At 44.3% G+C, this 24,652-nt stretch overlaps 1 protein-coding gene across 1 annotated transcript; it reads right to left on the bottom strand.

Annotated features, from left to right (window-relative positions):
* Window positions 1-2,487: 2,487 nt before the first annotated feature.
* Window positions 2,488-10,876, bottom strand: LOC110089364 (guanylin). Its single transcript, XM_020812377.3, has 3 exons — window positions 8,088-10,876; window positions 6,471-6,654; window positions 2,488-5,185 (listed from the first exon to the last, which is right to left on the bottom strand). The coding sequence occupies exons 1-3, from the start codon at window positions 8,157-8,159 to the stop codon at window positions 5,121-5,123; spliced, it is 321 nt and encodes a 106-aa protein (XP_020668036.3). The 5' UTR covers window positions 8,160-10,876; the 3' UTR covers window positions 2,488-5,120.
* Window positions 10,877-24,652: the final 13,776 nt, after the last annotated feature.

The raw sequence follows: 24,652 nt of genomic DNA, 5'->3' as shown, positions 1-24,652 counted from the left end.
CAGATTCTGCTGGTGAGTCAAAGCACTCTTAGAGTTGCTTCCAAGTTTACTTTTTCATTCTGGGAAAGAGTCACGATTCCACCCCCCCCCCCACGTCCCCAAGACCTAGAGATAAGAACAAGGCTGTAACTAGAGCAGGACAATGGGAGCCTGGATTTATTAAAAAAAAGATTTCAAGATTCTCTAGGAAAGACTGTAATGCTAAAGCTTAGTTCAACTCTACTGCACCTCACTGCTTCTGCTCTCCCCATTCCTTCTGCTATTTCTAACATTTGGGGAGTGCCCATCTCAGAACATGCCATGTCCATTTTAAAGCCAAATTAGCATTAGCAGGGCCTCCTTACTTAGCACCAGAAGACAGCTGAAGGGTTCCTAAGGGATGTGATATGTTGAAGGAGCGGTTTATCATTCCATGGCTAAATTGGGATTTGAATCTAAGTCTTAGTCTGAGCCTGTAACCACCATACCACATTGCCTATCATGATCATTCAATGCCTCAGAATCTGCACCTTCTGAGTCCTCTATTATGGCACATTCTGGTGGTCTGCATTTTCTTGGTTCTGCAAACTTAGATTTGCAAGTTCACTTGTGACCCTCAAGGATTTCAAATCCACACCTTCTGCAAATACAGGTCTGCCTTTCTGAGTCTGCCTGCCCCCTTCCCCACCCTCATGACCGAATGGCATTGACCAATATCACCCTATCTCATCTCCAGACAAGTATTTGCACATCCAAGCTAGGTCAAGAAGTTTGTGCAAGAGAAATGTTCTATTTAGTCATCATATTTATTTTTTACCTGATTTAGCTGGTGCAACTTCTTCAGGTGTAAACGCTGGAAGATTTTTAGCTTAGCCAGAGCGATTATGAGGGAGCCATGGTAGGAATACTGGGAAATGGCTTATACCCAGGGATGCTGGTAACAGGGATCCAAGTCCCGAGTTCAAGTCTCAAGTCAATTGACCTTGGGGCAAACGAAACTTGAACTTCAGAACCAGGACTTGTTGGGATTTGTCACATACTCTGGCTGGCAGCACTGGCCCTCCAGAATTCTTCCCAAATCCTACCTGGAGATCCCCATTTTTCCCTGTTGGCCATTCATCCCAGTACTAGGGAACCAACCCTGCTCCGTTTCTGAAATCAGATGAAATCAGATCTATTCAAATGGGTGGAATCATAGGGCTGTGTACAAAGGCCAGCATCCTATTAGGATTTTACTTTGGAGCAAGTCACAGTGGTGAATTGTAAGTACCAAGGCAGTGGTTGCATTCCTGGCCTTGCCCTCGGTTGCTTGAGTGACATGTGACCTGGCACACAACAGGCACTTTATGAATTGTTGCAATTTGCCAAGATGACTTACGTGATTTCACTTCCCCTGGCATAAAGCCACACTAGGATTCTGGCCATGGTATTTGAGCATGTCATTTGTGCATGGGATGTAGAAAGTTAACAAGGGAGATATTTTTGATGTTCTGTCATGATACGCAGAATGCCGGTCATCCACTGAAGATGGATGGTGAGACATTCCAAAACAGAAAATAGGACACACTTCTTCACGCAGCGTATGGTGGAATGATGCAATTCACATTCATAACGTGCAGTGATGGCCACCGCCCTGGAGGACTCTAGAAGTCAACTGAAGTGATTCCTGGAGTCCAGTCTATCATTGTCCAGCCTTGGTGGTCCTATTTTGCTCCTTGCGATTAGAGGTATGAATTCCAGTTGTCAAGACTGTGACAGAGTCTGAGAAGCCCACACTAACCACTCAGCCACAATGTCCAGAGTTTCCTGGTGTGGGCAAATTCCAGGAAAGCTAGACATGGTGATAGCTGGGGAAAAATCTTTCTGCATGATATCTCTCCCAATGCTTTGAGTCACTCTGAATACTCAGGGCGCCAGGGAGTTGCCAAAAATCGATAAGTTTGAACACTTTTGATTTGTATGCCAACCCTGGAGAATGAATTGGAGTGTATTTGGAGAGGATGTGGCTGGCTGACGTTCAGATTTGAAGCAATCTGCTTGTCATAGGGGTGTGGAAACACTGCTATCCTTTCCACTTCATTTCTCAAACATCGCTTCTGTTTCATTTCTCAAAATCCCAATGGCATTCTTTTCCCATCCTTGTTTGGTGTTGGCCTGGAAGGCCTTTATTCTTTCCCCGGACAGAAATCAGGATTTATCTTGGTGCAGACATTTCCCAAAGTGTGTGCTGTTCTTGATACTGAATCCCCCCAGTTTTATATACTGAAAGTTTGTAATTTGATTTGAGTGGTCTTGTCTCTGCTCATGCGTATTCTAATCTATTGCAAACGGATCGATGGAAAGATAATGAACAAATGCTATGGGCCGATCCATCGATTCATGGATTGGTCGATCAACCAGGTCAATTGATTGTGTGTAATACAAAAAACGGACCCTGTTCTCCAGAATCAGAATTATTTGGAGTGATAGACAAAAACACCTTTGCATCAACAAACAGCAGAATGAGAATTAATGAATGAATTATGTTTATTTCTGAAACCATGTTCTGCAATGACATCCATGACTAAAATCAGGAAGCAAAGAATTATTTTTTTCTTGAGGCAGCTTCATACAACACTAATACACATTTAAATATGAGAAGGAAGGAAGGAAGGAAGGAAGGAAGGAAGGAAGGAAGGAAGGAAGGAAGGAAGGAAGGAAGGAAGGAAGGAAGATGTCATCCTGTGTGTTGAATCCAGAGTTAATTAAACTAAGAGTAAACTCATTGAAATCAATGGGGCTTATATCAGTAACTAAATTCATTTCCTTTGACTACAAAGGATCTATTCTAAGTCTGACTGCACTTGCTTGCAATACAATGACTGAAATCCAGTAGTAAGTTGCAACGAGAGTAGACCCGTGGAAATCAGTAGGCTTTTGGTGAGTCAACTGCTCAGTCCAGTTCAATTGATTTAATAAGCGCCCTCTTGTTGTAACTTACTCCTAGATTTCAGCCATAGTGATTCGCAAAACAGTGATTCCTATGGGGGAATTTCGCTGGACAATGTTTGGTCCCTGCTTCGCAAACCAATTTTTGCGAGACAATGATTTTGACAGCTCCCTCCACGCTCGCAAAACGGGTGTTTTTTGGACCTAAGCTTCACAAGACAGCGATTTAAACAGCTGATTGGCAGTTCGCAAAGCGGCTTTCCTATGGCTGATCTTTGCTAGACAACAACGATTCTTCCCTATTGGAATGCATTAAACAGGTTTCAATGTATTCCTATAGGGAAATGCTTTTCGCTAGACAATGATTTCGCTAAACAATGATTTCAGTGGAACGGATTATCATCGTCTAGCGAGGCACTACTTGTATCTAAATATCTAAATAGTCTACTTGTTGTTTAGACGTTAAGTCATGCCCGACTCTTTGTGACCCCATGGACCAGAGCATGCCACCCCCTTCACGGATGGCTGCCTTGTCGTGGCGAAGGGGCTTGAGTCATTCGGAGAAGCTATGGGCTGGGCCGTGCAGGGACACCCAAGACGGACAGGTCCTAGTGGAGAGTTCTGACTTGATGCAATCCACCTAGAGCAGGAACTGGCAAGCCACTCCAGTCTCTTTGCTAAGAAAACTCCACGGACAGAAACCAAAGGCTAAATATTCTACTACTCGGTGGTTATTTGCCTGGAAGCTCACAACAATTCCTTTCTGTATGAGCTGAACTATACATGGAGGGCTCCTTAATCCAACTACACAATACAATTTCCCCCCACCTTTAAGTCAAAGGAGGAGGGGGGGATTATGAACAGAGAATTATGGCGCCCGAAACCTCCTTAAACTCTGCAAAGGAGCAGAACAATAGCATCGTAAAGGGCCTTATCTGAAGTTTCTACATAGACATTGAAGCTCATATACTGTATGTGGGACGATGGCCTTATAAGCCCCTTCCGACTCTATGAGTCTATGTTAAACATTGGAGAGCTGAGCCGAGATTTCTTCAACTGTGGTTTTCTGAGTAAAATAAAAGCATTTGGCTCTTCTCGCCCTGCACCAGGAAAATGGCCATTTTGAAGAACATGTTTTAAATTTCTTAAAAAAAAAATTCAGTTGGTCCCGCAATCATCTGAGTTTCTTACTTAGGTTGCACATAAAAGAGGCACTGATTTAATTAATCTTAATTCAACATTTTGTTGAAAGTGCTCCTTTATGCTTTCTTGCTTCTGGAAAATTGGGAGGGGGTGGTGGTTTTATAACCCCTTTGTATACATTCTTGAATGCAAGTCGCTCTCTTTTTTAATGAAAAAGGAAAGAAAAGCAGGAAAAAAGTTACAGAGAATGGATGTAAAGAATCGTATGGCTCCTAGCTACATTAGAAGGTATGTAACTAGCATAGCAAGTGGAAACGGGACATAACTTAGGCAATCTTTTTCCTCTCCTGCCTCCCTTCCTTCTGAACCCTCTACAGCGGTGCTTGCCAACCTTGGGTCTCTAGATGTTCTTGGACTGCAGCTCCCAGGAATCCTGGCCAGTGCAGCTTGTGGTGAAGGCTTCTGGGTATTTTAGGCCAAAAGAACCTGATGATCCAAGATTGGGAAGCATTGATAAACAGGTTCGTAGGAAGCTCTTGACAGTCCCCTGGACTGCAAGGAGAACAAACCTATCCGTTCTGAAGGAAATCAACCCTGAGTGCTCACTGGAAGGACAGATCCTGAAGCTGAGGCTCCAGTTCTTTGGCCATCTCATGAGAAGAGAAGACTCCCTGGAAAAGACCCTGATGTTGGGAAAGTGTGAAGGCAAGAGGAGAAGGGGACGAGAGAGGACGAGATGGCTGGACAGTGTCATCGAAGTGACCAACATGAAATTGACCCAACTCTGGGAGGCAATGGAAGACAGGAGGGCCTGGCATGCTCTGGTCCATGGGGGCACGAAGAGCCGGACACGATTAAACAATTAACAACAACCACAACAAAGTGTAATGGCGGGTGTCCAGGAAGCCAAACTGGAGCAGCAGTAGCCAGGAAGCCAAAGCCTCCCATCTATACAAGCAGGCAAGAATCATCATCTGTTGAGATGGACAGAGGAACAGCAGCAGGAGCAGAATGGTCCAGCCACCAGGAACATCTCAGAAGGCAGTCGCGATGGCCGGAGTGCGCTTGGGTTAGCATCCAGAACAAGCGACGTACGCACAGATCTCGCAGATTGTCGCATCGCGGGCGACAAATTCTGAAACGAAGACAAGAGGAGCCATTCTTTAAAAAGGAGCTCCTTTTTTGTGGCTCCAGAACCATAACCTAGAGTTTGGAAAGTTACTTTCAAACACGTGAGGAAAGTAGCCTGTCGTTGTTGCTCTGCTCAAAAAAGGAACACTTGGCATTCTGCACCTTAGAGATGAACTCCTATATTTTAATATGAGTTTTCAAAATTCAGAGGAGGACCACAAAGATGATCCAGGACTGGAAACCAAGCCCTAGGAGCGAAAGACTGAAAGAACTGGGCATGTTTAGCCTTGAGAGGGGGAAAAAAAAGACTGAGGGGAGAAAAGAAAGAACTTTTCAAAGACTTCAAAGGGAGTCCTACAGAGGAGGGGCAGGATCTGTACTCAGTCATCCCAGAGGCCTGGATACATAATAAATGGCCACAAGCTCCAGGAAGTCAGATTCAGGCTGAATATCAGGAAAAACTTCTCGACTGTTAGAGCAGTACGACAAGGGAAACAATGGAATCTTGGGAGGGGGTGAGCGCTCCAACACTAGAGGCCTTCAAGAGAAAATTGGACAACTCTCAGTCAGATCTGTTTTGATTTGGATTCTTGCCTTGGATCTGATATCCTAATTGGCCCTTCCAACTCAATTATTCTAGGATTCGTGGGCAATTAATATATCGCCCTAAGCCTTTCCTTAGGGCCAAATGATTTATGTGTTTTTCAATGCTCTCTGGAAACTTGAGAAATTCGGCACTTAAATGAGGTTGGAATCTCTGTCCCCCCCAAAAAAAAGGGGGGGGGACTGTACTCTGTTGTAATTTGTAGATTTATATGTTCAAATAAAAAAATATTTCGAGTGTCACAATGCTTCGTTTTGTTTCTTCTTTTTCTTTTGCCTGCTATGCCAGCACAGTCATTTTTGTAAGGATTGGATCTCTCAGAGCCTCCGTTTTTTAAGTTGAGATTGTGGACTCTGAAAATGTGCCATAGACCTACTGAGGTCTAAGCCATAAGCTTTTGGAGACAGATATGGATTGCAGGCATAGACAAGGTGTGGGAACAGGAATACCTCCACACCTCTTCTGCAATCAAATGGAGGGAGGGTAAAATCCTAGGTATAGTGGGAGAGGAATATAAGGAAGAAGAACTTTAGGGCTCCTCTCTGCTTAAGGGAATGAAGGAGGGCAAAACGGCTCTGTTTTCCTGCAATCAGTGTTTAGGGAAGGATATTTGTTATCACATTTTGCATCTGATGGAGTTGGCACCAACCTACACAACTGGTACAGCTTGGTGACTGCCACGTACCGAGCTTTTGGAACACACTTGGAGCCCTGGAGCTGGAACAAACAGGCGCTATCTCGGCAGGCAGCTGTGGGTGCGTACACACTGCGATGTATCGGCTGCTACGGAAGCGTGGGTTCCTGGGCTCCGCATCAAGGAGGACCTTCAGCTGCTTCACGGATTCTAAGGAGACCGAGAAGTCGTCCACCTGCAGAGAAGAAAGGGGGAGAAAAGGAAGGGTGGAGAAAATGGTTTGCGAGTTAAGAAGGTTGCAAGCGAAAGGTCTGAATAATCTTAGAATCTTAGAACTGCAAAGCTGGAAGGGATCAGACCCTGCCCAAGAGGCAAGGGGCAATGAGGCAGAAAAAGCCTTCCAAGAAGCGGCACATTCCTTCGTTGGGAGAATGTACTGTAGGGTTGCCAACATTCCGCACGAGAGGGTAGTGGGTTGTTCTGATTAAAAAATGTCCTCCAGGACAATGTTGCTTCTCATCAACCCATCCCAACTCTGCTAAGGAACTTCAAATCATAGCCGCTCATCAGGCTTGTAGAAGTTGCTTTTTTTTTTTTTTTTTTAAGATAGCTCTCAGAGTCCCATCTCCAATATAACAGCTGTTCTCCAGGACCGATCTTGAAGCCCAAGGTGGGACACTGAAAAGTGGAGACAATGACTATGTACTATCATTGGTCCCATCTAACTCACCCCGGAGCAAAGGGGCTGAAAACGGTCCAACAGGAATCCTTCCCAGACCTTTCTGGTGATTCCAGAGGCTGAAACTGGAACTCATTGTGGCCTAAAGTCAAGGCAGGCTTGTTTTTCCTAGTTGATCCCTATTTGGTGGTCTCCCATCCAAACATTGCCCAGGCCCCAATCCTGCATAAGTATCTCGAATCAGGAGAGATCAAATATATTTAGGGCACTGTGGAGCCTGTGAACAGTGACATGGATTGCCTTGAGGAAAGCTGTCTTGAAATGACAGCTCATGAGCAATCTCTCCTCCAGCATGAGAGTGAGACGTCAGGTGATTTCCCCACGCCCAGCCATCCTATCCTGCACAATTTGCACAATATGTCATTTCCCCTTGTGAAGCTACACAAATCCAGACAGACAGACACCAGAACAATCACTGAACAGGATAGGATGGTGGCTCGCAATGACGTAGCCACGTCTTCCAATGGTTCAGCTTCTGAATATCACATCCTGTGATACAACAGTAATCAGATTTAAATTCTGCATTTTTTAAATACAGAGATCTGTCATGAGAGGGGTAAGTTCTGTTAGAGATTGAAAAGAAATATATATATTTGTGTCTCATTCTTTTCTGGTTGAATATTTTCCTGCCCAGTTATTCAGTCATTTAGGTTTCTGATGGTGAAGCCAGAGGTTGGGAGTTCGATTCCCCACTGTACCTCTTTGACAGGGGCTGGACTTGATGATCTATAGGGTCCCTTCCAGCTCTGCAGTTCTAAGATGAGAACCAGCTACTCTTTCCCAGTCCTATCTAGAGATACCACCACCTGAAACTGGGACGAAAGCATGGGTCGTGAGCTAATTGTACCAATTGGACTGCAGTTGACATCTTACCAAATGGGGAAGCCACATGGGAGCTGAACTGCTCTGGAAGGCTGTTGGACACTTACCGTGACCGTGACCCCATCAGAAATCGCTAGAAGAGCCGATAAGCAGAGCGTCACTGTCAAATAGATGTTCATGGTCAGCTGAGACTCTGTGGCTTCTTCCAAATAATCAGGAGTGTTGAGATCTTAGGCTAGACAGCCACTGAGTCAGACTTTTAAAGGGTATGCCTTCTGGTTATTGAATAACTCCAGTATCATGGCACTAGCTGAGACGGTTTATAGTCTCTCTTAGCAGATTGTAAAGTAACAGCCCTGATTGCCCGATGACAAACCAGGGAGGAAGGACTCTGCCAAGAAAGATAATGGCGTCCTTGTCAATTTATGGCGGCTCGTCAGAAGTGTTGCTTCAGTTTATGATTACCGCTCGCCATAACCCATCTGGAATGGGGCTGCTGGCAGGTGATGGGTGAAGGAGTCTGATAACCCAAGGATGGGGAAAATCAGGCAACGCCTAGACCAGCTTGTTGACGAACTTCCTTTTCTATCAGCCTAACATGAGAGAGGAACTTTTGGTGAGACAATCAGAAGTTTGTTTGTTTTAGTTCTCTTTTACCGGTGATTCGTAGCCAACACAACAGTTTTGCTGGCCGATCCGTCCACTAATGGGTCTCTAAAACCAGGCGGTGGGAATGGTCTGCTTGTTATACTTGGTTGTCATGTCAATTAGTCCTGGGAAGTGTACCTCCAAAGTAGCACGAATATAAAATAAATCACAATTAATATCTTAAAAAAAGATCCACACACATAAGCACAGATACGATAGTAATCATCGAATAAAGAAAAACGCACACAAATTGATGGCAAGTGGGAATAATCACACGATCAGTTCATAAAACATTAGGAGAGGATGCTCTCGAAGGCATTGGTAAACAGCCTTGTTTTGAGCGTTGTGAGGGAAGAGGCCAGGGCAACTCCACTAGAAGGACATGAGAAGGGGCCACTACCAAGAAGACTCTGTTTCTAGGACATGACTTCCTGGCTTTCCTCAGTATGGCAACCTGGAGGAGCATGTTCTGAGAGGATTGGGTGGCATGGGTAGATGTTTCCAGAGAAAGGTACTTCAACAAGGAAGAAGTTCTACCATCATTTTGGTGTTTCTGTACTGCTGGCTAGAAGACTCTTCTTATTCCCATATTTCTCTGAGAAGTAAAAAGCCCCACAACCCCAATATTATTTATATATTCTGTATTTCCAAAATGATCTTGGTGGAGATATATGATCATAAGACATCTTTTGTCCAGTGGTTAACCGGAGGGGTTATCTAACTGCATCAATGTGCAAAGTTCTTGAAATGCAAATGGTATGAAGACTGAATGCTAGAACACAGAGCCGTGTAACACTGCTTTGTCTGATGACATCCGTCTGCACGAAAACGAGCCTCAGCAATGATAAAAATATGGACTCTGTTGAGTCAAACCCAAGGTCCATCTTCTTCCCCACAGGGCCAAAGAGATGCCTCTGGGAAGTCTACAAGCAGAAGGTCAACTTCATAGGCCTTTGCTGTTGATCTTCACTAGCAACTGTAATACAGAGGTATTACAGCTCTTGAACATGGATGTTTAAAGGTACAGAAAAAAACTGAAAGAACTGGGCATGTTTAGTCTTGAAGAAAGACGTCTGAGGGGAGATAGGTCAGCACTTTTCAAAGACTTGAAAGATTGTCATCCAGAGGAGGGGCAGAATCTGTTCTCCATCATCCCAGAGTGCAGGATACACACAACAATGGGTTCAAGTTGCAGGAAGCCAGATTTAGGCTGAATATCAGGGGGGAAAAACTTCTTAGCTGTTCGAGAGGTGGTGAGAGCTTCTGGAGGCAACGACGTGAAAATTGGACAACCATCTGCTGCCAGAGCTGCTTTGACTTGGCATCCTGCCTTGACCAGGGGGTTGGACTCTGTGACGATAGAGGCCCCATCTTGATTCAATTTTTTTTATGATTGTATAATTATCACAAACAAGCTCATGCAAGGTCCCTAGAATTGTTATTAATAACTCTTAATAACAACATCAATAAGTTCTTAATTTTTTAAAACTTCTAGTTTTTCTTCATTTGTTGTTCTTTCTGTATATTCTATGTCACCCTTTGTTGTTTCTGCCATTGAGGTTTAAATTGATTCGAACGGATTCATTTATATTGTTGTTATAATTTAGTCACATCTTTATGTGCAAATCGCTCAGAGTAGTGGCTCACTAAGTTGGGCAGTGTATACATTTGATGAGCAAAGCAAAGCAAAGCAAAGCAAAGCAAGGTTCCCCTTGACATTTAGTCCAGTCGTGTCTGACTCTAGGGTGTAGTGCTCATCCCCGTTTCCAAGCCATAGAGCCAGCGTTTGTCCAAAGACCGTTTTCATGATCATGTGGCCAGCGCGACTAGACACGGAACGCCATGACCTTCCCACTGAGGTGGTACCTATTTATCGACTTGCATTTTTACATGCTTTTGAATGGCCAGATTGGCAGGAGCCGGGACGAGCGACGGGAGCTCCCTCCGTCATGTGGATTCGATCTTCCGACGGCTGGTCTTCCGACCTTGCAGCACAGAGGCTTCTGCGGTTTAACCCGCAGTGCCACCACGTCCCTAAAGTAAAGTAAAGCAAAGCAAAGCAAGGCGAAGCAGAGTAAAATAGAGTAAAGCAAAGTAAAGTAAAATCAAATCAAATAAATACTAAATTAAGGCAAACTTCTAAATGATGCACGTTTCTTTTTCCGTGATTGCCAAAATCCAGTAGAGCATAAGCTGAGTTCAAAGAAACCTCTCCTGTTTGGGTAAGAGGAGTCTAAACACAGACAATCCCCATTTAAAGGGACACAGCTGAATCGCAAGTTTAACACTTTAGCAAGAAGAGAAAATGTTCACTGGAAATGTTCCCCGGGAAGGCAATTTTCCCCAGACTTGAACAAGAGCTACATAAACATAATTCAATGCTTAGTTTTACAAGCCTTTGGAGTTCATGATGACCCTTCCATTTAGATAATGGGACACTGTGAGATCTCCTCTCCCTTGTATGACCCTTTGACCTCAAACTGTACCCTTTTGCAACATTGGTTTAGCCAGCTTGTACCTTAGCCATCACAAGATGTTCTCAATGGGGATAAGAACAACCTTGTTTCGGTACGCAAGTTACTGTGAAACTGGCTGTCTGATAATAACATTTCAGCTCAGCTTTTCTGAAAAGAAAATAAAAACATCGAACAGCCTAAACTGCCCACCTTTACTACATTTTAGGTCTATTTTAGCTCAAAGGGAAATGAAGAGCAATATCTTGATTTATTTCAAATCACGTCAGGGCCAACGTCCTGTTGAAATTTCCAAGACAACCAACAAAATAAGATAAATGCTGAGGTTTTGTGGTGATGGTAAACCTTGAACAACTAACATAAAATCCCAATTAAAATTGCACTCGTTATAAAGACAGCAAGCAAATCCAGAGGCTTAAAGCAGGAATAAATCCAGAGCTCTAAATATGTCTATTAAAAGGGGGGGGGGGTTCGGTTTTCCAGCAGCCCCCAAAGCAAAAGACTCGAGGAGTTAACCAAAAAATTATCCCTGAAATGGGATGGTTTAGATTTTGCTGCTTCCAAAGCTATCTTTCGTTAACGCTTTTACCTAACATTTTAAATATGATGCTATTCATTCTTAAATATTTGAATAATTTGCTGTTTTTAACTTTTAACAGTGTGGTTTTAGTAATGTTAAGCCACCGTGGGTCCTTTTTTTGAGGAGCAAGGCAGGGTAAAAAAATATTTTGAATCAATAAAATAAATAAAAATAAGCTCCTGGCCTTTGAATTCTGGTGAAGATAATTACCTTAGGAAGTTTATTGTATTATCGATTGACAGGCATGAAGTATGATCCCATAGAGGAGACGAAAACATTCAGATGCCCTCACATGCTGGGATTCATAGGTAAGCAGGCGTGCGTTTCACATGAATGTGAGTTTCCTGTATAAGTAGCTTTGAAGGAATTACATCTCTGAAGGGAAAACATGCTATCAGCCAAGTAAGCAGCTGTGCTGGACTTTCTATAACTTCTCCCTAACTCTCATTATTTTAAGTTGAAATGCATTGGGCATTAGTCAATTTTTGTATATCTAAAAGATGACCCCTCTCGGGCTACACAGTTTCACAGTCCATGTTTTGTCTTGTTATGCTTTCAGTCCCATGTGAGTTTTTCCATCCTAAATAGCTTTAGATACGAAATTTTATGTAGGTGTTTGTTCCAAGGTGAGCACACTGCATTATTGTGCTCCATAAACCAAGGCCGAGTGTGGTTTGTAGCAGCAAAGGCAATGACAACTTGTGCAAACAGAACATGACTTTTTTTTTTAAAAAAAAAGATCCACAGCCAATATCAAATGACAGACGTCCTTTGAACTGCAATTGAAAAACTGAAATGAGGCCTTTTCTCTAGCATGGCGGTCTTTAGATTAGGGCTCCTGAGAAGCTGATAACATTTCAATCTTTCGGGTCATAGCGAGATTAGAGAGGCCTTAGCCAGGGCTGTGAATACACGGCTTAATTGTCTAATTGCCAGTTTGACTTGTGAAGTCTACAAACATAATTTATACGGCTAGTTATCCCCATGAACGTGAGCCCCATTGACACGGTATCCCTTTCAGGTATTGGTGAGAAAGAGGAACCGATTTCTGTCCTGCTCTCAGAATAATGCCAAGCTTTGAAGCTTCCTGGGAAATTCTGGGCGATCCTCACCAGCCTCGCTTTTCCATAAAAACAGAAAGCCAGATAAAGTTACAGTATAGAGTATGAACATGGGGGATCATTACCAAATATTGCAGGCTATCTCGAGCCCTAAGAAGAAGCTCCTTGGGTTGCGGCCTACAAAACCCATCATCCTTGGCTCCTTCTGAATCGAGCATCGCGGTCTGAAGATTTTCTTCCCAGTTTGCAATATAAAAAAAGTCTCTGGATATGTGCCTAAAAAACTGTGCTTGGAATATTTGGTAGGTCCTGGGAAGTAGAAGCAACCAAGTGGAACTGTTCGCTGAGCAAATAAGCGAATTGCACATTTAAAATCTCTCGCTTTCAGGTTTAGATTTGTTGCTGCTGTTGTATATAAAGCGCACTGTTAGAAGTGCCCCTTCTTAGTCGGATCCCTGCCTTGAGCAGGGGGTTGGGCTTGATGGCCTTCTAAACCCCTTCCGACTCAATTGTTCTTGGATGCTTCTATGATCCCGATGGAATTACGGGAATTTTAAGTTCAATGAGATCACAGATGAAGTTCCAGAAGGGTGTCTGGGAACTTTCTGGCACAGAATTCAAAGTCCTTCACCAAAATGCGACACCACAGAAATGAATAGAAAACTCATGCTAGGGGCAAGCATGGATCAAGTTCCTTAAAATATGGGGGATGATGTGAAATACTTAGGTTTCTCCCAAAACATTGAATTCCAAAGTAGTAAGAATTGCACAGCTACACACACTCTATGATGTGTAATATTGGGTAAACCCAAGGTTGGCAACGGTGACTTCAGTTGTATATTTTAATGGGAATATTACATTTTGTGGCCATATTTGAGTCCAGAAGTCCTTCCCGGTCATTATGATCATAAGAGCAATGATGCTTGCAGCAAGCATCTTTCATAAAATGGGTGTACTGTATATGGCCCCATAGTAGATGACATCAAACTGACTTAACAGAGTAACTGTTACCATCAGAGTAACAGTTTAACTTCTGAAAAGGGCAGGCACAATCACAATAGGGGAAGCATTCGGTTATAAGTCACAAAGGCCATAAACATTATGAAGGTTGCAGAAGAAAAGCTTCGCCGAGTTCCAACTTTGAAGGGTTTGGAGTCAATGGCAATGGCCTCCAGATTGTAATGTTCCCAGAAGGCATAGGTTTTTTTTTTTAGTTTAAGTAGAACTCACCAGAATGGGAAAAGAGAACATGTCTCATGGCTTCCCCTGTCCTCAGTTTTCTCCCTCTACCTGACTCATCCCTATTTCAGCTACTGTTCAAGGGTATCCTATGAAATGAAATTAAACTGATTTTTCCACTCTGAGAAAGGATGTGAATCTCAAACATCTTTTTTGGGGGGGGAGGCAGAAATTGAGCACAGGGGAATCACTCTGCTTCCTGTGCTGCAAGATTTATTCCTTCAAGATATTTTTTTCCTTAACAAATCTTTTGAGGCATCTTTTCAACTTTCTTGAGAAGTTTCCTGGTGATTTTCCCCTTGTAACTAATGCTAGACTTTCACAATTGCTAAAGATCCTATCTGCAGAAAGCAACCCCGAGTGCTCACTGGAAGGACAGATCCTGAAGCTGAGGTCCAAGACTTTGGCCCTCTCATGAGAAGAGAAGACTCCCTGGAAAAGACCCAGATGTTGGGAAAGTGTGAGGGCAAGAGGAGAAGGGGATGACAGAGGACGAGATGGTTGGACAGTATCATCGAAGCAACCAACATGAATTTGACACAACTCCGGGAGGCAGCAGAAGACAGGAGGGCCTGGCGTGCTCTGGTCCATGGGGTCACGAAGAGTCGGACACGACATAATGATTAAACAACAAACAACAACAACAACAGATCCTATGCAGAATGGGATCTTTCCTGGGCAGGATGCATCTGCAAAGGGCAGAAGGAAACCAAACTGGTTTGTTACAATTCTTGCACAGAATGTCATCTTTCCTGGGCTGGATCCACTGGAAGAGCATTAAGCTGCACATAAGACGGCAATCTTATCTCACAAGCTTGAGTGGCTGGATCTCTGAATGTCGATGGGCTCTGGCAGTTGCCCAGCTCTGCCACTCCACACTGGCACTCACAGACAGAGAGATTTCAGCGTAATTCCTTCTCTAAAATACATGGATTATTTATTCACTGCCATGGGCAAAGGTGGCCACATTCTTGGAACAAGGACATCAAGACAAGGTCAGAACCCGGGAGAGCTTGAGAGCAGACGAATCATCTGACAGCAGTCGCCCAAAGTTCCAGAACAATAAATGAAAGGTGACAAGGCTTCTGAAGAGCTGGTCAATTTCGACTGACTGTAATTTATTAACCAGAAAACAGGGTGGGAGTGTAGGCAGAAGAATGGAGTCTCCTGAAAGATGCACATGTCTCATGGGACTGGCGACTTCAACAAGGTGCTGAATAGATAAGTCCCACTTCTTTTTCCCAAAGATCAAAACCTCTCCCCTGTAGGAGACCTGAAGGTCCAACCACAAAAGGCATCTCTGGCTTTTCCTGGAGTTAGGTGCAACCAATAAACTGACATTGCACAGGCCAATCCTCAGCCTGTAGTTATCCTGCACCTCCTGGGGATGAGAGCACCGAACAACGTCCCAGCCTCTCTGCCAGCCACCTGTTTACCATCTGTTCACAGGGTCATGTCTCCATTGCAAACCAAGGTTGGGAAGCTTCAGAAGAAATTTGGAAAGGCAGAGAAGCTGGGTCTCAAAGAAATGCTTAAAATGATAGAGAAGGGGTTACATCAATCGTAGCAGAGAGATGCCATCAGACACATTTTATGTAAAGGATAAGGCCTCATCTGGAGTCCTGTGTCCAGTTCTGGATGCCACACTTTAAGAAGGATGCCAACAAACTGAAGCAGCAGAGGAGGGCAACAAGGATGATCAGGGGACTAGGAAACCAAACTTTGTAAGGAAGATCTGAAAGAACTGGGCATGTTTAGCCTTGAGAACAGAAGACTGCAAGGAGAGAGGATAGCCCTTTTCAAAGACTTGCAAGCCAGTCATACAGAAGAGGGGCAGCATCTGTCCTCAATCATCTCAGAGTGCAGAACGCATAAGATGGGCTCAAGCGACAGGAAGCCAACTCAATTATTCTATGATTTTAGGATTGTGTACATTAGCCACACCCCATCAACACAAGCCTGGCTACTGAGTGCATCATGCATTTGTATAAAAGAAGCTGTGATACATCTAAGACCCCTCTGATCCCAAAATGTGGCAGCTGTGGAAGTGATCAGAGAAGTGAAAATCTCTCATCATGAACTTTGTTGCCCATTTCTGGACTTCATTGTTCTCCCATTTAGTCTGTGCTAATTGTCCTGGAATTTTCCCCAGCTTTCCAACGATGTTCCCCCTATCTTACACCCAATAATTGACCCCCAACAAAACTTCCTGGACCTCCTACAAAGCTTGGTTTGTTTTTCTTCCCCTGCGTACTGGGGAGCAGGGACACACTTCTCCTCTCTTGTACCCTAAGAGGTCCACCACCACCATTACCAGAAGTTCATAGACCTCCCAAAAACTCTGGATTATTTTCACTCCACTTTGTAGAAAGCAGCAAAGTTTAGCGCTGTAGCACTTCACACATTTGCAAAATGTTTTAAGTAATCGTTTCTGCCCATGTGTGCATTCGAAAGGCGCCTGCTCCGAGCCTATCACCTCCCACAAGGCATGGAGAAGGATCTTCCTTTACCAGCTGCTCTAGTCCTGGAGAAATCCTGCCCCAATATGTTAGTATGGGGATAGAGGTCGTAGCCAGCAACCGTTAATGCCGCTCCCAACGTGCATCACCACAGAGGCCATAAAATGTGTTGCAGCTGGAAAAAAAACACAACAACAGTTGAACAAGCCCCATGTTTAGCAAAGGACTTTGGCATCATGGCTCATGGAGGATTGGGTGGATCAGGGTTGAATTGCCCTTCTCCACAACCATGGCTTTGTTTGTTATTGCGTTATTTTTTTTCCTGGCAACTCCCAGGTGCACATCTTCCATGCGTAGGGCGTGACTGTTTGAAACGGGTGATATTAATGAGGTGAAACAGGATCCGGCCCTTAGCGGAAGTAGAGATAAGGGCAAATGGACTAGATCCGAGTGTGGGGGCTTGCTTTTACCTATCTGATCGAATTACGGAAGGCGATTCATGTGCCGCTCTAGAGAGATTTCTCAACGCTCATTTTTATTTTCACCTACAATTAGGATGCTCACCCAAATGGAACTGCCCTTTTTAATTCCTGCCTTTCAGATTTCTCGTTTCTTTGGAAAATTGCTTTTCCACTTCAATATGCATTGTTCTAAACAGAATCCCTCCCCTTCCTTTTTTTTTTTTTTTTTTTTTTGAATAAGAGAAGTCTGAGAAGACATTTAGGAAGGATGAAAACCATTTCCGTCCTGGCCTCCTATTAGCCTAGCAGGTGTGGAACGGGACGGTTTGTATCCGGATTTCCACATGAGGGGAAAAGTAATCACCAGACCTCTCCACCGTGCTAAGCAGAAGCCAGAAGGGTTGCAGTATAAACCCTGCCATCAATTTTTCATTTGGCCGTGTTCTACATGGTCAGCGGGTTATGAGGAGAGCCACATGGAGGCATGAAAATTTAATCTAGCACTTGAATCTGGTTCGTTAGCGATGCCACAGGTCAGTTCTTCCCCCAGCCGTGGTCTCTCACAAGGTGCCAGCATGATCAAGGCATGTGCTAATTGGAGGTTTTGGGGCCAGCCTGAACCCCATAGTGCTTTGGGCCTCTAAGCCCTAATGAAGAGAGAAAGCCGCCAGGGTTTTAGGAAGGCGAGTGCATTGATCTTTAGCAAGGAGGCAGCGTGGTGCCAGGCAGCAAAAGGTAACATACAGACACGGTATCTGGGAGAACTTCCAGAGTCCAGCTGGATGGGGTCTCGATTGTTATGGGTCAGTAAATATAACCAGGGTCCTTCCCACCTCCTGGCAGAGGTCGAACCTGATTTGGACAATGCATTGAGTTTTAATGTTCTAACCTCCCTTGATGCAAGTACGGCTATCCATCCATCCATCCATCCGTCCCTCCCTCCATCCATCCCTCATCTATCTATCTATCTATCTATCTATCTATCTATCTATCTATCTATCTATCTATCTATCTATCTATCTATCTATCTATCTATCTATCTATCTATCTATCTATCTATCTATCTGTCTGTCTGTCTGTCTGTCTGTCTGTCTGTCTGTCTGTCCGTCCGTCCGTCCGTCCGTCCGTCCGTCCGTCCGTCCGTCCGTCCGTCCGTCCGTCCGTCCGTCCGTCCCTTCCTTCCTTCCCTCCCTCCCTCCCTCCCTCCCTCCCTCCCTCCCTCCCTCCCTCCTTCCTTCCTTCCTTCCCTCCCTCCCTCCCTCCCTCCCTCCCTCCTTCCTTCCTTCCTTCCTTCCTTCCTTCCTTCCTTCCTTCCTTCCTTCCTTCCTTCCTTCCTTCCTTCCTTCCTTCCTTCCTTCCTCCCTCCCTCCCTCCCTTTTTTTCATCCTTATGGCTCCCACCAAGCCAGGGAGGTGAGGCTCATGATCTAAGCCTCTGAATGTGTTTCATACTACAGATTTCCAATTCTGTCCAAAGGATGGGTAATAACAGGCCCAAAAATATGAGCATACCCACGTGACACAGTTTTATCAATACGATGCCGCTTCAACTGTTGCGGCTTTGAGTTCTGCCCATTTTCATTAACTGGCACTTAAAGTCTCATTGACTCACTCTGAGACATTTGGAGGAGAAAGGATAAAAATGTTTCATTACTTACAGGCGTGAACAGATCAACCATGAACACACAGTGCTTTTGAAGGACTCAAGAGAAGGGGAAGTAAAAACAATCAGCAGAGAGGCGGAGTTCTCTTTAAATTCAGAGGCGGGAAGGAACGATTGGTTAGTGCTGCATAGATTGACAGTCACCCCAGCACGAAAAAGTCCAACCCAGTCACTCAAACCACAAGCAGCATGCGAGGTTGTTTAAAAAAAAATCTCTGACAGAGAGTTCCAGTGTATTATCCTGAATAGGGAAATCTAAATGTACGATCACATGAGGAGATAGCTCATATTTTGGTCCACTCCTGCAGCCATCTGGTGTGAGGTCTTTCACAGAGATCACACAACATATGGAGGATAGCGCTCCAACGTGACCCCAATCCATGTCCAAGCTGGATTTTTTTTCCCTACAGCAGTAGAGTTACTGCATTTTGCAGTGAGCTTTGGGGAATTGCAGTCTCAAAACATCTGGGGGCCCAAGATTGAGAACCATTGTTCTATAGGATGTAGTCACGGTACTGGGGGGGGGGGAAGGAACTGAGATGCTATGATTGCATAGTGTAGATACACTCTACGCACAGAGCGAAGTGGGGAAGGGGGAAAGAAATGAAAAACAGAAAGTAGAAAATCCTTTTTTTTCTCCTAAGCATGTTTGGGATCTTTAAGGGTTGGCCAAAAAGCTGCGTCCTGTGATGAAAGCACAGGATCAGGCCCATCGGGTTGGGGAGAAGAAGGAGGGGTGCACTTGAAAGGTCCCTCTGTCTTTATCAGCAAACAGGCGGAGGGTTCACCGTACCTGCGGCTAGGCCTTTGTTCCCATGGAAACCAGCTGCTCTTTGTGCCAGACAGGGAAGGGGGCCCTGAAGGCCTTTTATCGTTCCAACAGCAAGCAACCTTGTGTCCACCTCTTTTCCAGGGGAAGTGATGAGCAGCAAAGAGGGCCTCGAAAACCTGCCCAAGCGCGTGATGATTAGGGAGAGCAAATCGTTTCATTCGACCCGACAATCTTGACCAAATTCGGCTTTCTGGATGGCCCAAAAGTTGGTGCAAGAAGCAACGCAGCTTGACCTGAGAATTCACTCATTCACTCGTGACCCTTCATGGAGGGTTCAGTGAAATGAAGGGCTCACGAAACAAGGTGTATATTTTTAAAATGTAAGCAGATAGATACCCCCCCCTCTCTTTTGAATTTCAGTGTTTTCTGCAAAAAATGTGGGAACTTTTGCTCAAAATTCTTGTTTATGCAGAATTTCCATTGTTTTGCATTAAAATGATTGGGGGTTCTTTTTGGTGCTGAAAAAGTGCATTAGTTTCTTCATCTTGAAGTAGACCGATGCTGCTGCTGCTGCTGCTGATGATGATGGAGGCCTCAATGTGCTGGGCAGATGGGGGAAATTGCAAGCCGTTTCCTGCCCAAAGCTTAGACACATCTCTTTTTGATTTAGCCCCCATAATCCAGTGCCCATCCTGGCTAGGAGCTTCTGGATTTTTCATGTTTTTTGAAATTTTGCTCAAAATTGGTTGACCTCTATATAATGCCTGGAAGCCTATTAGCATTCACTTAAGGTTTGCATGTCCTACTTTGGGCCCATCATGTGAAGGCAGGATTCTTTGGAAAAGACAATAATGCTGGGAAAGGTGGAAGGCAGCAGGAGAAGCGGAAGACCCAACACGAGATGGACTGACTCAGATGCCATAGTCTTGGGTTTGCAAGAGCTGAGAAGGACAGTTGAGGACAGGACACTTTGGAGAGCACTCATTCACTGGGTCCATAAGTTTCTGATGACTTAATGGCACATAAAAAACAAAGTTTTCCTGACTTGCCATCACTAATTGCATGGCGTGCTTTGGTTGCGTGCAAAAGCTTATGGGAGTTACAGTCCAAGAACATCTGGGGACTTAAGATTGAGAACCACTGCTTTAGGTTCTTGACCAGGAGTAAGGGGCTGTAGCCTTCCAGATGTTCTTGGTCTATACCATCTAGTTTAAGATAGGAGACAGGATAGCTCAAAGGATTATGGGGACTGTAGTCCAAAATCATTTGGAGGGTCATAGTTATTGTAGCACCCTAGGGCAAAATTAAGATCATTGCACCCTCTGTGTGTGTGTGTGTGTGTGTGTGTGTGTGTGTGTGTGTTCTGTGCCATCAAGTTGGAACTGACTTAGCAACCCTAATAGGGCTTTCAAGGTAAGTGAGATATTTAAGGAGTGGTTTTACCAATCCTATTCCCCCAGTGAGTGTTCCAAGAGAGGGCAAGGATTCGAACCCTGATCTCCAGAGTTCTAGCCCATCACTCTGTCCACTACATGATACTGGGAATCCAACCCTAGTTACATCCTATAACCTAATGTCCTTTTGGCACCAGTAGCGTGTAGCCTGAGAAGCAGGGGCACCTGATTTTATTAATTTCAGGGTGTGTTGATTCTTCTTGCCTAGGCAATGAGGTGCCTCCATCCACAGGGGAAAACTGTCGAACGCATCACCCTGAGAATCAATGGATTAGAATTAATGTCTAGACAAAATTGTGCCAGAAGGTGGCAGAAGAATACAGGGAAACAAACACAGCGTCTCCTTCCTGCCATTCAGAATCTTAAAGAAAAAATCAATTTCCATTTCACCATAGAATTAACTTCTAAGCAGCCACGGACAAACAAACAAACAAACAAGCGAAGAAGCAGAAGGCTCAGCTGCACCACAACAGATGTGCGAGCCATTCTGAAATCTCATTGCAAAGACAGCCTCTGGATGGGAGCTAAATATCAAAGCGGTGAGCAACACAACAGGGCAACACAAGACCCATTTTAAAAATGGTCCTAGACTACTAATAAAAACTGCTTTCGTTGGTAATTGCTGTATATTTGGTACTTTGGCATCTGTTTAATCAGAACGTTGGAATACTAACTGCGGGCAGACTCCTCCCATCACTTCTTTTTCTTAAAGTCTCGGCAAGTAAAACTCTGGAAATACAGTATAATTCTCTCCAGCTTCCTTTCATCCTCCTTTTTTTTAAAGAATGGGAAATTCATGAACAAGGAATATTTTGGGTACAGCCAGACCCCTAGAGGTCATCTCCGATAGCTTACATCCTACATATATATATCAGGAAAAATATCAGGAATATCAGGAAAAACCTCCTAACTGTTAGAGCAGTACGACAATGGAAACCATGATCTTAGGAGGAGGTGAGCGCTCCAACGCTGGAAGCATTCAAGAGAAAATGGGACAATCATCCATCAGATCTGCTTTGATTTGGATTCCTCCATAGAGCAGGGGGAGGGACTCAATGGCTTTATCGACCCCCTTCCAATTCAATTTACAATATATAAAGATATGCATGAGATGTGCCTTCCATATGTCAGTCCTTACCAATAGGCTACCTCTTAGTTACCTATTTCTTGAGAGAGAGAGAGATTTTGAACGGTTCACTTCTTCACATTTCTCTTGCCAAACAGAAGTCAGCTAAGTCCTCTTTCTCATTTAGAGTAAGCTTTTGATTGAATAGCTCCACGTTTTAGGTCTCTGGCTGCAGAGGTTGGGAGTTCGATTCCCCACTGGGCCTCCTGGGAGAAGAGCCAACCAGGGTGGCCTTGGGAAAGCTGCACAGTCTAGAGCAACCCTAGAAGAAGGGTAAACCACTTATGCGTATGCCCTGTGTAGAAAACCCTGGAAAGGGTCACCATAAGTCAGAACGGACTTGATGGCATTCAATGGCTACTATTATTTGAATGAAGAGAACATAGAGAAAGCCCGAGAAGAAGTCAATATCAAGAACTTCTGCTACGTGTCCGAAGCTATTTTGTCTAAGCTCCTTCCATGATGCTCAAAATTTTCCTGAAAGTACAAAATCAAGGCAAAAATGGAAGCAGGCAGAAATCCCACTCATGGGAAGTAGCTTCATTTGTATTATCCTTCAGGCAACGGATGCACAGACAATGTTATTCCACCAAGATCCTGGCAGTTAACACAATTCACTGATTATACACATCAGATGTAAAAAAAAGCACAAGAGACATAGTTATTTGCCACAAGTTGGTTTTCTTGGCAATGAAATCAGACATCAGAAGAAACACAACAACCGGGAATTGTTTTCCTTTATGTTTCTTGACTGCTGATGAACAATCTTGATGGGCGCTGATATCATGTATCCAATTCGGATCCTACCAACAAACTATTCAGAGCGATAATGAGTAGAGGCATTAACCTCACTCTTTATTGACTTCATGAGGAATGATATTTTTAGTTACCCCATAGGATATTTTCCTCTCAAGGGTATTTTCAATCATTTTAAGATCAACATTTCAAGTTGTATGCCATTGATTTATCAATCTCAAGCATTTTCCTTAAAAAAAAAAAAGCCAACAGGGAGCACAACAAGAACTGTAGCAAAAGCTGTGAAACTTTTAGAATGATTAACACTGTAGCAATAATCACGTGTCATCAAGTCTATTCCGACTTGCAGTTAGCCTTTTCAGGGTCTTCCAGACAGAGAGTATCAGAAGTGGTTTATCATCCCATTTCTGGAGGCACTCTTGAACAGGTGCAGCTGGCCCAAGGCCACCCAGGCTGGCTCTTCTCCCAGGAGGCCCCGTGGGGGAATCGAACTCCCAACCTCTGATTCTACAGCCAGAGACCTAAAACACTGAGCTATGGGCCTGAATAGGGCTCGGAGCTAGCTGAAAAGAAGTATATTGGCTATTTCCATATATATGTTGCCTCCTTCTTTCACAAGTTGGAGTGAGTTGACAGTGACAACCACGTTGATGAAGTTGATTTGCCATTTCCTCTTCTGAATGCGCTGATTTTGTCTCACAAGCTGTCCCGGGCGTTACTTCACAGATCCACAGATAATCCTTGCTGAGTGCAGATTCATAATCAGGGCAGCCCTTCCCCACCTTCAGCAACACATCCACCCACCCCCTGCATCCCCGCCCCACCTCCTGTTAATCCTGTGATTTGAAATTGCATTCCCATCATATTATCTCCCAGCCTTAATCTCCTCCAAAGCCCCCCCCCCCCCGAGGCTCACATGTGTGGATCGCAGGATTTGGCCTCCGACGACGATTCTCTCATTTGTGACTCCAAAAAGATGGGACACAGAGATTCAGGTCAGGGCAGTTCAGATCAAAGGTGCCGTAGTGATGCATCTGGGCAGAGGTGGGGGCAAACCTGAGCAAGGCAACACAATCTCCACCGCACCACCCACACACACAAGGGAGGCAAACAAGAGCCTTGCTTCATTTCAGTCTCTGTTCATGAACATATCCAGGGCAGCCCCCCAACACCCTTGGTCTGTAATCACCTAGGGCCGTTGTTCCCAATCTTGAGTCCCCAGATGTTCTTGGAGTGCAACTCCCATAAGTCTTCACCACTCGTGGTGCTGGCCAGGATTTCTGGGAGTTGTGGTCCAAGAACATCTGGGGACACAAGGTTGAGAAGCACGGCCCTAGGTGATGGTGGAGGTGAGAATCAAAAAAATGTGACAATGGTCCCTTGAGACATCCCTTCGGATGAATGGAGAAGTCTAGGTAGTGATAGGACCAAGGTGGAAGTATCTCAGGATGTGTTTCGTTATTTTGTGTGTCTGGTCTGTGCCGTCAAATCAGAACTGACTTATAGCAGCTCTCATAAGGCTTTCAAGGTAAGTGAGATATTTATGGGGTGGTTTTAACAGTTCCCTAGTGAGTATTCCATGACTGAGCAGGGATTTGAACCCTGCTCTCCAGAGTCCTAGTCTATCACTTTATCCATGACATAACACTGGGAAATAATGCAAAATACAAAATACTAAAATGGGTAACAAAGAACTGCTCCAGCCTCTTGCAAATAACACTGGCTGGTATGATAGATAGATAGATAGATAGATAGATAGATAGATAGATAGATAGATAGATAGATAGATAGATAGATAGATAGATAGATAGATAGATAGATAGATAGACAGACAGACAGACAGACAGACAGACAGACAGACAGACAGACAGACAGACAGACAGACAGACAGACAGACAGACAGAGAGAGAGAGAGAGAGAGAGAGAGAGAGAGAGAGAGAGAACGTGATCCCAAAGCTTAGCAATTCATTCAGAGATTCA

Source organism: Pogona vitticeps, chromosome 7, assembly GCF_051106095.1.
Source record: "Pogona vitticeps strain Pit_001003342236 chromosome 7, PviZW2.1, whole genome shotgun sequence".
Classification (NCBI taxonomy): domain Eukaryota; kingdom Metazoa; phylum Chordata; class Lepidosauria; order Squamata; family Agamidae; genus Pogona; species Pogona vitticeps.
The sequence above is the reverse complement of the archived record's forward strand: the minus strand, read 5'-3'. Positions and strand labels throughout refer to the sequence as shown.

Bases quoted from the DNA above. Each gene is read 5' to 3' on its own strand.
- LOC110089364 (XM_020812377.3), bottom strand. From the start codon at position 8,159: ATGAACATCTATTTGACAGTGACGCTCTGCTTATCGGCTCTTCTAGCG. The intron at 6,655-8,087 runs GTAAGTGTCCAA...TCTTCTCTGCAG, and splicing joins CTGATGGGGTCACGGTCACG to GTGGACGACTTCTCGGTCTC. The intron at 5,186-6,470 runs GTACGTGGCAGT...TCTTCGTTTCAG, and splicing joins AAGTGTGTTCCAAAAGCTCG to AATTTGTCGCCCGCGATGCG.